The sequence below is a fragment of the Talpa europaea genome (assembly GCF_964194135.1).
Source record: "Talpa europaea genome assembly, chromosome: 11".
Taxonomy (NCBI): Eukaryota; Metazoa; Chordata; class Mammalia; order Eulipotyphla; family Talpidae; genus Talpa; species Talpa europaea.
The window spans coordinates 34,365,562-34,379,126 of NC_140078.1; the positions used below are offsets into that span (position 1 = coordinate 34,365,562).

At 38.6% G+C, this 13,565-nt stretch overlaps 1 protein-coding gene across 2 annotated transcripts; it reads left to right on the plus strand.

Moving 5' to 3' along the window:
- Positions 1 to 1,510: 1,510 nt before the first annotated feature.
- Positions 1,511 to 11,415, plus strand: POLR3F (RNA polymerase III subunit F; the record flags this gene model as incomplete). Of its 2 annotated transcripts, XM_084247266.1 has the most annotated exons (9): positions 1,511 to 1,572; positions 3,227 to 3,344; positions 5,903 to 5,970; positions 6,461 to 6,528; positions 7,697 to 7,809; positions 8,202 to 8,345; positions 8,561 to 8,668; positions 9,798 to 9,989; positions 11,338 to 11,415. In XM_084247266.1, the coding sequence occupies 9 exons, from the start codon at positions 1,511 to 1,513 to the stop codon at positions 11,413 to 11,415; spliced, it is 951 nt and encodes a 316-aa protein (XP_084103392.1). The 2 variants fall into 2 exon arrangements, with proteins under 2 accessions (XP_084103392.1, XP_084103393.1); XM_084247267.1 differs by lacking the exon at positions 8,202 to 8,345.
- Positions 11,416 to 13,565: the final 2,150 nt, after the last annotated feature.

The following is a 13,565-nucleotide window of genomic DNA, read 5'->3' on the forward strand; positions in this document are numbered from 1 at the left end:
GGTTGAAAGAAAGTTGGCATAGATATAAACAGCGAGCAACAAACACAAAAGTCTCCCACCTGCATCAATTGTATTTATAAATAAATGGGTATGGAGGACTTACTGATCTTTTTCCTGGAAGGTGTCATAATTTTTAATACATATAGGATTCAAGGCAGGTGGGGAAAAGTCCTCATCTTAACAAAGCAACTGTTTACATCTCTGTATGTCCTTTTCAGATCTCAATGATTTTGGATATGCAGGCTTTACTCAGTTATAAGCTATACATTCATTCCATTTTTACAGTCCACTTCTTGTTAATTACAATTTTTCATGTAATAAATAATTTATCAATTTGTGGTGATATTTAGGCGATAACCAGTTTCTTTTGAGCACTGGTTGCTGCAATTCTAAACTGTGCTTCTCTGAACATCTTTATGGTTTGAGTTTTGTCACAGATTGTACTACCAAGAGTGGGATAACTAAATTTAAGGAGTGAAGTTATTGCCTGGTTGGTTAGTTCCAGGTAGGAGGTCAGGAATTTAAAGCGCAGATACTCATACAGGAGCAATTGTCCTTACAAGCGGGCTGTCAAGCTGGGGAAGGGGGGCAAGGGGTGGTGGTTTTACATTCCCATTTAAGAGAAGCAGTTAAAATAATGTTGGGAATAAGGCCAAAATAAAAATAGTTGTAGAGGGAACAATTCACATGAGGAAACTAGGAGCTGCCCTTGGGAGCAGCTGGGGGCAGTCAGTGTGCCTGAGCAAAGGGAATCAAAAAGTAGACCAATCCGATAAGTCCAGGTGGCAGTGTGTGCGCTTGTGTAGGGGTCAACAACACTCCCCAACTCGGTTCTTCCAGTCCTTCCCCCTCCTATAGGGACTTGCAACCCCCTCTGGCTCCCGCGCTCGCCCAACAGGGGCAACTATAGACTCCAGCTTCTTTTCGGCTGGAGTAAGGGAAGCCCGGCTTCTTCTCTCGTCCTTGGGACCCCCGAGATACCTCCGCGGTCCGCACCCAGGTAGCCCACCTCTCACCACCTCTTGCGTTCTCCGTCTCGGCAGCCCGGGTTACCAGAGACGCCGCGAACCGCGCCCGGCCCACCGAGAGTAAGGCAGGTGATTGGTGGAAACCAGACTTCCTGGCAACCGGCCCCGCCCTTACCGCCTGGCCCGGAGACGGGTACCCCTCGCCTAGGCATCTAATGATATGCCTTCACAGAGATTGTACAGTGCTAAAAGATGGCGACCCAACTCAAAGTGAGAGAACCAGATTCGTTCGTCTGAAAGACATTAACGTTCTGGAAAACAAAAATAAGAAGATGTAGCAGGGCGGGAGAGTGAGTCAGGACAGGCGTGACTTGGCCACCTAAAGCCGACAGACGCAGAAGGACCCGCTGCGACAAGAAGAAGAAGGACCCACGTCACGACCCAGCGCTGTCTTTCGGTGTTTCCCAGTTTGGCTGTTCTGCGACTCGGTTTTTTTTGCCTCCCGGTGCGTCTTTTCACCGGCGGGCCGGGACAGCTTTCTCATGGCGGAGGTGAAAGTGAAGGTGCAGCCGCCTGACGCGGATCCGGTTGAAATAGAAAACAGGTAAACCAGTGAGGCTCCGTTCCGGGTTGGAAGACCCCGCAGGCGACCAGTCATTCGGCCGTAAGACCCTTTCTGGGCCTCCCTGGTGGGGCAGCGGGTTGAGCGCTGCGCTGTGAAGCTGTCTGAAGCCTTTAGCGCCAGTTCGATCCCCGGCCGGCCAGGGAGATTCCCTCATGGCGCGGCAGACCTCTCCTGTCTCGCCCGCTGCTCCCCTCAGCAGTGTATTTCAGTCATTCCTCCTGTTCTGTTCCCCACTCTGTCTCTGGTGAATCATCTCACCCTCCCCCGTATCTGGCCTGTACCCCGGCTCTTGTATAAATAAAAATAAATCTGAATTTTTTTTTTTTTAAAGACCCCTTCTTGGTAGTTACCGGACCAAGTTCAGTTCAGTGGGCTCGAGAAAGGAATTTCGGGGTTTGGATCCCCCTCCCAACCCTGGAGAGCAAAACTCTTAAGTCCAAAACGAAGTTGACAATCTGCTGTTTTGTGTAGCTGATCTTGCCCTGGTGCTGTATGGGAAGTTGTGTTCTTGGCGCTTGACTCCTGCATTATGATGGACGCTCAGAGAAAAGATTCGGCATTTCCCGAGCAGTACTGTGGATACATGTTCTAATCCAGGACACCTCTCTTTTTTAAGGAAACTCCCATAACAATGTTTGGGGACGTTAGGGTGCAGTTGTGATTACTAGGCAACATAAAGCCAGGTGGTTCCGGTGCAGTATTTTAGGTCAAGAGTATAGGGCACCAAAACCTCGCCCAGTTTAATATTCTTTACCAGTGGTTTATTTTTAGGACATTACATAATTTTTTAAAGTTATTTATTTATGCATACAAGAACTGGGGAACAGATCAGAGTTGTAGGGGGTGAGACGATTCACCAGAGACAGAGGGGGGAACAGAACAGGCAGACTGACAGAAATAGACTGCTGAAGGGAGCAGCGGGAGAGACAGGAGAGGTCTGCGGCGCCATGTGGGTTGCTCCCTGGCCGGGCAGGGATCAAACTTGTGCTGCAGTGGCCGCGGACAGCTTCACAGGTTGTGTCCCAACCCCTTGCGCCACTAGGGAGGCCCATGACACTACATAATTTTTGAAGTAAAAATTAACCTCCCCAACGTCCACAAGCCGTTATGAATAACACATATTATTCTATGACATAAGTGAAGATTTGGGCTTATTTTCGTTTGATAGAAATATTTCTAACAGCAAGTCCCAGTAGTTAATTGTCAGGAGAAATACTGGTTTCTTACCAGGTCCGATTTGCCGCCTGCTATAGGTTTTCTGCTGCTTACAGACTTCCCAATACACTGTATCTTAACTTTGTCAGACTTGCTTTATCTGAGAAAATTGAACCTCAATTTCAATATTTTCTCCTGATTTTTGTCCTAATTTAAAGTTCATTTTAGTGAGAGAAATTAATACTTACCTTAAATTAATACATTTAAACAATAATGTAAATGTGTATTTCAAAATCATCTTCCTCATTTTCTGACATGCTTTGATTTCAGAACAGTCATAGAAACCCATTTGGTTATTTGCCAAATTTGAAAAAAAGCACAATTTCAAGTTGATCTGCTTGTGTTTCCCCCCACTCCTCCAACCGCCATTTGAAATACATAAAAACATAAATGATATTATTAATGCTTTTGTTCCTAGGATTATAGAATTATGCCACCAGTTCCCTCATGGAATTACAGACCAAGTAATTCAGAATGAAATGCCTCATATAGAAGCCCAACAGCGGGCAGTGGCCATCAATAGGCTATTGTCCATGGTAAGGCGAATCCAACAAATTCATGTGGTTACTTAATATGTTATGATTATCATTACTTCCTATTATGTAGTCATGAAACCATTTTAAAGTATGTTAGTCTGTGACTGATAAATCTTCTGAGCCAAGGAAGCAGCTCAGACTGTCTGAACTGAGGAAAGAAGAAATAATTTTGTAACACTTTACAAGACAAATAAACATACTTTGTTTTAACCAGTATGTTTATTAAACTAATTGTCATGTTACTTCAGGCACATAGGTGTAGCTTGTTCTCACTGTCTTTTTGCTTCCTACTGCTGATGTTGAGCCATTCCTTATGACATATCCCCCTTCCCTCTAATTTTTCTACAAATCATCACAGAGCCAGTTTATTAGGTTATTACTCTCCACAATCTCATTCTGAGTATTTCAGGAGTCAGGAATGAGTTTAGTAGAATGTCAGCAGTGCTGGCTTTCTGGGAGAAAGTACAGCTCAGCCCCCAGTAATACTGCAGTAGGGGTTTGCATTGAAACCCTTCTACCTGTTCTTACTGCTTCTGTTCTCCCAGGTTCCTTATGTCATTCTCCTCCAGCTATCCAAAAACACCCCACCTAATGTACCCCATGCTCTAAACTTACCCATTTTTCCTTCATTTCTCCTCTTCATCAAAATTACCATATCCTGAGAGCACTTCAGTTTCATCTTAGTAGCAGTTAGGTAAAAAGTGTCTATACTAAGGCCGCATCTGAAGACTGATTTGCTTTTAAAATCTGTTATCTTTCTTGGATTTCTAATGGCTTTGGATATGAAGACTGAGGATGGGTGAACTTTCTGTTAAACCATTCCCTTTAACCTTCTAACTCAGAGATTGGTAAACTTTATGAAGTGTCAGATAGTATATATTCTAGGCTTGACTTTGCAAGAAAGTAACTATGGACTATACATAAACAAATGTATATGGCTATGTTCCAATAAAACTTTATTTATAGAATCATGCAGTAGGCCAGATTGCTAATCCCTAATTTAACCCAAGGGGAAAAGGAGGTGTTGTGATTTCTAATCAGTTTACCATGGTAGAGCTCTTCAACTCCAGGAAGGACAGAGAAAGGAATGCTGAGGTTGTGGCAATGGAAAATGTTTTTTGTATTCTGACCACCCTTATAATCCCTTCCTTTCTGTCTGAAAAGCATCCTCAGTACCTGAAAAGCATGTCATTCTTTCACTACTTCTGCAATCGCACCTCCCAGTCCTACTGGCTATAAGCTATAGACAGTGGTAGAGCTAGCCAAAAATTTTAAATAAGGGCATAATTATTAATAAAGCTCCAAATGTTGATTTTAACTTTAAACAAGTGTGTCCCCACATTACATTACTAATAACTCTCTCTGCATGTGTTCAGGCTCTTGACTTTCTTCTGCACTATTAAATTGTTTCTGAACTGGTTCTGCTGGGTTCAGCTCCCTCAGAGCAGTCAGCTTGATCTATCTTAATTAAATACACATCTGACCAAGTCACTTTCCCGCCAAAAATCCTCTCAATGCCAATCCTCCAAGTTCCAAGGTTTACCACCTGGTGCCCAAACTTTCCTCATCTGCCTCATCTTCCTCTACCACTCTCTCAAAAGTTAGATTTCAGAGGGAACCGAATATTTTGGACCCTACCACATCATGTTATTTCTTGCCTCAGGTCGTTTGCTCATGCTGTCTTCCCTACATTGAAGGCCTTTCTTCACACTAATTTCTCGTTATCCTTTGAAGACTCAGCTCTACTGTCATATCCAGGAATTCTCCCTGAATCCCCAGGTTGAGCCAAAACTTCTGAGAATCCATCCCACCCTTTACTCTGTCTTAACACCAGTTGTATGGTATTGAGGTTTGTGTTTCATGTTTGTTCCCTGTACCCCTACCTCACAAACACTTACCAAGGTAGAGGTATTCAGTAAATGTTCTTAGACTGAATCAAAAAACTGAGTGTCACCTCCAAATTGACCTTTGTGCTTCCCATTTGCCTCTTAGTGGGGCCTGGGGAAGGAGGATATTGCTCTTCATTCATATGTAAACCCATTTTCAAGTCTTGAGCCTGCCCCGTATTAATTCTTGGTAATGTGGTTTCTTTTAGCCATTGCTTCCAAGAATGGAAGGAAATTTAGAAGCATGTCAGACATACTTTACTTTTGATTTATTATATAAAAACAAAACTATAGGTCTTGCATTCATACATTGGTCTTTCTTCCTACTTTTCATGAACCACAATTTGAGTTTTAATAGTTTTTATTATTATTCAAAAGCTGCCTGTTTAAAATTCTTTATACATTGGTTATATAACCAAGTCAGGAACAAGTATATATGAAATTGTTAGGTATTTATATTTTGAAAAATGATGAGATAAAGAGCTAAGTTTTTAAAAATTCATTGTGTGTAATATGTAGGCAAAAACTTAAGTGTCAAGTGAGAAACTAACAAATAACTGAAGGAGGTAGGGTATTTTAATATGTATAAAATATTAAAACAATGCATTAACATTTGGATTTGTTATATCTCCAAAATAATTCATTGCTGTTTTCTATTAAAAAAAACTTTAGGGTCAGTTGGATCTCTTAAGGAGCAATACAGGCCTTCTATATAGAATAAAGGATTCTCAGAATGCTGGGTAAGCACATAATTTTTTCATTTTAAGAAAAATTTAATTTTAACAAAGTAATACATTTTTGGGGAGAAAAAGCTAATATAGAATTACATGGTGTAAACTTATCTTGCCTGTCATCCTTGCCTACTATCATGAGTTCCATTTCTCAGAGATAACTAGCTCTTAATAATTTGGTATATATCCCTTCTTCTAGATAGATAATTATATATTTATATATAATCTCTTTTCTTTCTTTTTTTTTTTTTTTTTTTTTTAAACAAAATGGGATCATGCTATCCATACTGTTTTGCAACTTGTTTTTTTCACTTACTGTATCTTGGACATCTTTTCATTCTGGTACATACAGCCCTGTCTCATTCTTTTTAAGGTAAGCCTTTCTTTTGGTAAATAAGTCAATATGATGACCTTTTCTTCTAATTCATAAGTAGTTGTAGAGATTATTAGATTATCCTATATCTCTTTGCCTTTTTAATTCTGTTCTATTTCCCTGCAGTAAAATGAAAGGATCAGATAACCAAGAAAAACTAGTATATCAAATCATAGAGGATGCAGGAAATAAAGGTAAGCATGTGAAAAAGCAGAAAAAAATACTGTCTTTAGAACCAGATAGGAGGACTCAGATCCTGGTTTCTCAGGATATAGATCAGCATGTAGAGCTGCCATTTATATTAAATGGAGAAGAAACTGTAACATACAAATATAATGGATAATACTTAAAGGACACCAGAGTGATATCATTGTTGCTCAAGGGAGACAGTAACTAGATGGCTGAGGGCAGGGATGGAATTCTGAATTCTGAACCATGTGAATGTATTATTTATTACCAATAAATAAATTAAATTTAAGGCTTTTTAAAAATTCCCACTCTTTAAAATTGAGTGGCCTTAGTTACATATCTATAAATTGTGGATAATCTCCTTTTTTTTTTTTTTGCAAAAACCACAGGGATTCATAGTGCAGTGTGGCAATATCTTAGGTAGATCCTTCAACAGCTATTTAGTTCTTTTATCTCCTTAAAGAATTGCATCTATTAAACAATTTAGAATTTATATGAGTTATTAATATTAGCGTCAACAATTATGAAGCAACCTGAAATCATGTAATTCTTAAATTTATTGGTAGGAAGTTAACATTTGAAAAATAGACATGTGAAATAGTCATTTTCTATTAAAAAATAACTCTTCCTATCTTATGCCTCTTTTGGAGGAAAACAAGGCAAAATACTTTCATATAAAATTTCCTTTCCATATATACTACTTGTTATCTTCTTTAAAAGAAGAAACATAGCTCCTAGTGCAGGGCTTTTAGTGGCTGTAAGAGTCACAATCTTTCCATTTTCCATTTCTCAAGTATAGTGTTACCTAAGTTATGGATACATAGGCATATAGATGTTCACATAAGGAGTTTTGTTGCTATCTGTTGAGTATGGTAGCTTGGCCCAAATTTAAATTTGTTTTTATAGTTGAGAGTAAAAATAACAAAGCAGATTAGGATGCAGGAGGGATGGAGGAAACAATATAAGTTAATCCAAAACATAAAAGATTCTTCTGTAATTACAAAAATGTCCTTCTCATGTTTTTTCAAAGGTGCCACACTAGGATATCAGCTGTGTTCTAGGACTATATATACACATATACAGATTTTGCTAGTTTTGGAATAAGAGCTAAGCAATGAGATAAAAATTCAAATTCTATAAATGCTCAACTTCTTTTACTTTACTTTCTTATAGGAATATGGAGCAGAGATATCCGATATAAAAGTAACTTGCCATTAACAGAAATTAATAAAATTCTAAAGAATTTGGAAAGTAAAAAGCTTATCAAAGCTGTTAAGTCTGTGGCAGTGAGTAGTTTTCTCTTTTCTTCTCCCAAATGTTTACATATATTGCTCTAAGTTTTATTATTCTTTAAGTTATGTTGTAATTTAAAATTACTAGGATCCTCGACTAGTAAGTTGGGGGAAAGTTAAAGAAATCTGAATAAATTATAGACTTTTTAAATAATAGTGTATCAATATTAGTTTAATTGTAAAAACGTACATACCCTACTAATGTAAGATGGCAATAATATGGGAAACTGAACACAAGGTAAATGGGAACTCTGTACAATCTTCACAATAGTTCTATCCATCTAAAACTGCTCTAAAATATGAAGGATTTTTAAAAATATCTTCGTTTTGGAAGGCTGTTTGTTATCGATCTTATAAAGACATCTGCTATGTATATTTTCTCCTAGGCTTCAAAAAAGAAGGTGTATATGCTCTATAACCTGCAGCCTGACCGGTCTGTGACTGGTGGAGCTTGGTATAGTGACCAGGATTTTGAATCTGAGTTTGTAGAGGTGCTTAACCAACAGTGTTTTAAGTTCCTACAAACCAAGGTGAGGCATAATTGAGGAAAGGGCACTACAACTTCTTTTTTTTAAGTTTCTTCTTACAGAATGTTTCATCTCATAGATCACATTTTCTAAGAATTGAAAATAATGAAATTGGTCACTTATAGTAAACAAAATATTTTGTTACTGATTTTACAGTGTATAAAATATATTCAGAAAACATCAGAGTTTTGCTGAGATTTATGTTTCTACCCTCACAGGCAGAAACAGCACGAGAAGGCAAACAGAATCCAATGATACAAAGGAATAGTTCATTTGCTTCATCGCATGAAGTGTGGAAATATATCTGTGAATTGGGAATCAGCAAGGTGGGAACTCAGTTTTTAATAATTTTTTTTTTCAGTAAGTGTATTCCTTATAGGAATACAGTTTATAGTGTTTTCCAACTTATTTGACTCAGATCCTTTTATCAGATGATACCTGTGTACGCCCTTTGAGAACGAACTGTCCTAAGCTATTTAAACAAAGGTATTTACTGCTATCAGGCACTGTTGAAATTGTTTGTACTTGAGCTTGGGATATAGAGCAGCGGAGGAGAACCCTGTCAGCTTCATGTCACTACCAAAAAAATTAAAAAGTCTGATCTGACAAGTTCTTAATTTTCTCTCAGAGACGTTTCAACATATGTGTCAGACTTCATCATCACATTACCTCCTTATCACATTAATTGTCATATTGGTATTTTCCTTATACGGAGATGTAAGTGGTACTATATTCTTTTGAAGACCTTTACATAAGGACACTATACTGAATGCATCTTACAATCAGAGAAGAAATTGACCAGTTGGACAAATTTCGTGGCCCCCAGATTTATCATTTATTAAAAAGTAGGAATTTGGATTGTATGACATCTTAAGTACAAATACTTACAAGCATTTTGTAAATCTACATTAAATTCTTGCCAAAGGGTTATTATTTTAAAAAAGATGTTAATTATGCATCCAAGAATTGGAGTATAGGCCAAGGTACAGGGTAGGGGGGTGAGAGGCTTCACCAGAGACAGAGTGGGGAGCAGAAAATGCAGATTGACTGACATACACTGCGAGGGAAGCAGTGGGTGAGTCAGGAGATGTCTGCTGTGCCATGTGGGTTAGCTCCCTGGCTGAGGATCTAACTGTTGTTGCAGTGGCTGCCAATAGCTTCATTGTGCTGAGACTTAACCCCTTGTACCACCAGGGAGGTCTCCAAAATTATTATTTTATAAAACTTCTAATTTTTACTGAGGAGGCTGAAGATACTAGGTAGTGTGAAACTCATCATAAGGTTAGAGTTCTGTCCTTAGCATTTCCGAGGCTTGTGCTAACTTGGCCTTTCTGATTATTCTCCAACACAGTGCTCCCCTATTTCACCAAGGAATTGTGACCTTTTACTGTTTATAATAATGTCCAAAAGGAGTTCTTGATCTTTTTGTGCCCTTACTAATGTACCCCTTTTTAGGTAGAGTTGTCCATGGAGGACATTGAAACCATCTTGAATACACTCATTTATGATGGGAAAGTGGAGATGACTATCATCGCTGCAAAAGAAGGCACTGTTGGCAGTGTAGACGGACACATGAAGCTGTATAAGGCAGTCAACCCAATCATCACACCCACAGGTTTGGTCCGGGCCCCCTGTGGACTCTGCCCGGTGAGTTAAGGTGACTTCACTTTACCCGTGACTGCTACTAGTTGCAAATGTCACATAACATTTCATCAGCAAGCATACCCCAGTTACTCTCGGGGTTGACCAAGAGTTATTCAGACTTCCATGTAACCTTGACAACAAACCTTTAGTGAACAAATCATTGTCTTACATTCTTTCTTAGACTAACTAGGTTAAGAAAACTTGTGTTTTCTGCTCTTGGCCCTGAAATGGACAACTTTTTGATGGGGGCTAATTATTTAATTTAAATAAAGAAGGAATGAGATTTGTTGAGAACCTGCCATGACCCGGATAATGTCATGGCGATTTATGTTGTCTCATTTAATCCTCATTAAGTCCCTTGGAGCTAGTGGTATTAACTCCCCTTCAGCATAAAATAACTTGGGTAAAGAAAGAGCTAAGAGCCTACAGCTTTGAGTAATGAGGATTCAAACCTAGGTAATGTTCTTTCCCCTGCACACACTCCAGCATGCTCATTCTATCCCTGATATGAGTAGCAACTGTGTGCTGTAGGTATTGCCCAGGCCTAAGGACATTCATATTCTTTTTTTTTTTTTTTTTAAGATTTATTTATTATGCATATAAGAACTGGGGTAAGGCCAGAGGTGTGGGGGTGGTGTGTGAGAGAGAGGATTCACCAGAGACAGAGTGGGGAACAGAACAGGCAGATTGACTGAAATATACTGCTGAGGGGAGCAGCGGACTAGATAGGAGAGGTTTGTTGCGCCATGTGGGTCACCTCCCTGGCTGGGGATCAAACTTGTGCTGCAGTAGCTGCGAATAGCTTCATAGGTTGTGTCTTAACCCCTTGCACTACCTGGGAGGCCCGACATTCATACTTATGCTGCTGGTCTACTTTTTATATCATTATACTGGCCCTTGTTTGTTTATCTAAGCATTCTCTGCCCTGGTTTCAACTCCTAGGAAAAAGGCTAACATCTTGAATTTAACACAAAAAGGAAGGAAACTAATCATGAAACACTTAGTCAAAATTAAGTCATTGATATATATATATATATATATATATTCCTTTCCTATATTCCTGCAGGTAGTCTTTTGTTCAGAGAGTGGGTGAACATGGTCCATCTTAATGCTACAGCAAAAGATCTTTCATTAACCAACTTTATGACCACAGAGCAGGTCCTATTATATGATCTTAAATATAGTTCTGATCGCTCAATGTGAAAGTTTTATTTTTAATACTGTTTTAAAGAAGTAGTTGGGTCTGGGCTATTTGATTAGCAGAAATTTTAGGTAGTTGACACTTAATTTAAGACTGTAATATTTTTAAAACATCAAGTTTGAATATAACTTTTTTTCTTGTTTTTTACAGGTTTTTGATGACTGCCATGAAGGTGGTGAGATTTCACCATCTAATTGTATTTACATGACAGAGTGGCTTGAATTTTAACAGAGAGCTATGAATTCTGTTGACATGTAAACTTTAATTCATGATGGAACATCAGATTCCCTTGAAAGCAGCCTTTACTATAATGGATATCGACTTGCTATTAAAAAGTATTTATTTTTTCCTGTGAAAACTATATTTATGTTCATGGAATAGTCATCAAGACTGAAGCAGGTGAGTTTAGCAGTGAAATCCATTCTTCAATAAATACTTTGAAGTTCTGGAGGACCTCATCTGAAACTTTCAAGATTTGATGGTTCAAGGAAAAAGAAGATAACAAATCCATTTTCACCAAGTATTATGATAATGACCATTTTAAAGTTATTAAGCTCTTCATTGAAATTTTTACTCTATACTTCACTATTACCATTTCTGTTTTTTCAGTGGTTTCATTGAGAAAAAATTCTAAGTGATGAACACAGAAATAATGAGTCTGGGCAAAGACTTGAGGCACGAGGCAAGCATAGAGTGGAACTTCTCTTTTTCACACACTCTTCATTCCTTTTTATGTCAGAAATATTCTTACAGAGCATTATGTCATCAAATTTACCTCAAACCCAGATGATGACTTTTTGTCAAGGTTATGTTTTTTTAGTGCATAAATATTATCATTATTACCTTAAAGGGTTTATTTTTCCCTGGTCCTTCTTTGTTAAAGTTTTATACAAGTTTTACTCTGTGCCACAATTGTATTTTTGCTATAATTTCCCCCTGGGTTCTTATTATTTAACTAAAATTAAAACTAAAAATAATCTGTTGCCTTCCATTTATACTTTATTTGGGGGAGGAAGTACCATTCTTTTTTCTTGTCCTGTTTTAGAGTTGTTTCCTTATGCTATTCTAAAAATCATGGCACAGTATGCTTGAATTAAGCAGAACCCCATTATAATTGTTTTAGCCCTATAGAAAACATTAGCTTATTTGATGTATTGTTGCACAGAAGGTAGCTGTGGTGCTTTCTAGGATCTCAGCTGTTGTGTTTTTGCTCTGAGGCATCATTTAAAAGTTTGTGTCAAGGCCAAAACCATGGAACAAATTGAAAGGAAAAGAGCTGAGACTTGAGTTCAAACACATTTGGAGATACTCTTAAGTGGATAAACTTCAGAAGGGTTATTTTGAGATAAATGGGATTGGTAAAGTAAAATTCAGCTTAGTCACCAATTTTTAGAATCAGGCAAATTCTTTGGCCAGCTCTAGAGAGTTAGCATTCACATTAGCATTTTGAAATAGAGATCGTTTGTTCATGTGTTGGATATAAGACAAAGGAATCTGGGAGCCTGAAGCTACAAAGGTTTCTTTTCAACCCCCAGTCAGACTTGGGATGATACAAACAATGACCTTCCTGGCCTATTCAGTAGCACTAATCTTATTTAATAAGAAGACCGGGCCTCCCTAGTGGCGCAAGGTGTTATGCACCACACTATGAAGCAATCTGCAGCCTCTGCAGCATGAGTTTGATCCCTGGGCCAGGGAGCAACCCACGTGGCTCAGCAGACCTCTCCTGACTCGATGCTGCTCCCCTCAGCAGTGTATTTCAGTCAGTCTGCCTGTTCTGTTCCCCACTCTGTCTCTGGTGAATCCTCTCATCCCCCACATCTCTGGCCTGTACCCCAGCTCTTGTATGCATAAATAAATCTTTTTTAACCAAAAAAAAAAAAAAAAGATGACGACGACTACCTTGGAGGAGAGTTAAGAACGGGAAGGAAGAACCAGTTTGTTTTATTTTCCTTTAATTTATCTTTAACTGAGCTAACATTGGGGTAGTCCCATCAGGTACTACCACCATCAACTCACCCATACTCCACCACTGTAAACCATTACGCCTCCCTTCCTGTCCCCCTTGATGTGTCAGTTCTGCAGTCAGCTATCAAAGGTTAGTTTTTCAGCTTGTCTTTATCTGACTTACTTTAGTCACTTTATATTCCATATATTAGTGAAACCATCCAGGACCAGTTTGTTTTAAATATGGACTTGGTTTTGTCTTAATAGCCAGACATTGATTTTATTTTATTTATTTATTTTTAAAAAGATTTATTTATTTATTTATACAAGCACTGGGTAAAGTCAGAAGTGCAGGAGGGTGAAAGAATTCACCAGAGGGCCTCCCCTGTGGCGCAGCGGTTGAGCGCTGGGTTGCGAAGCTGCCCACAGCC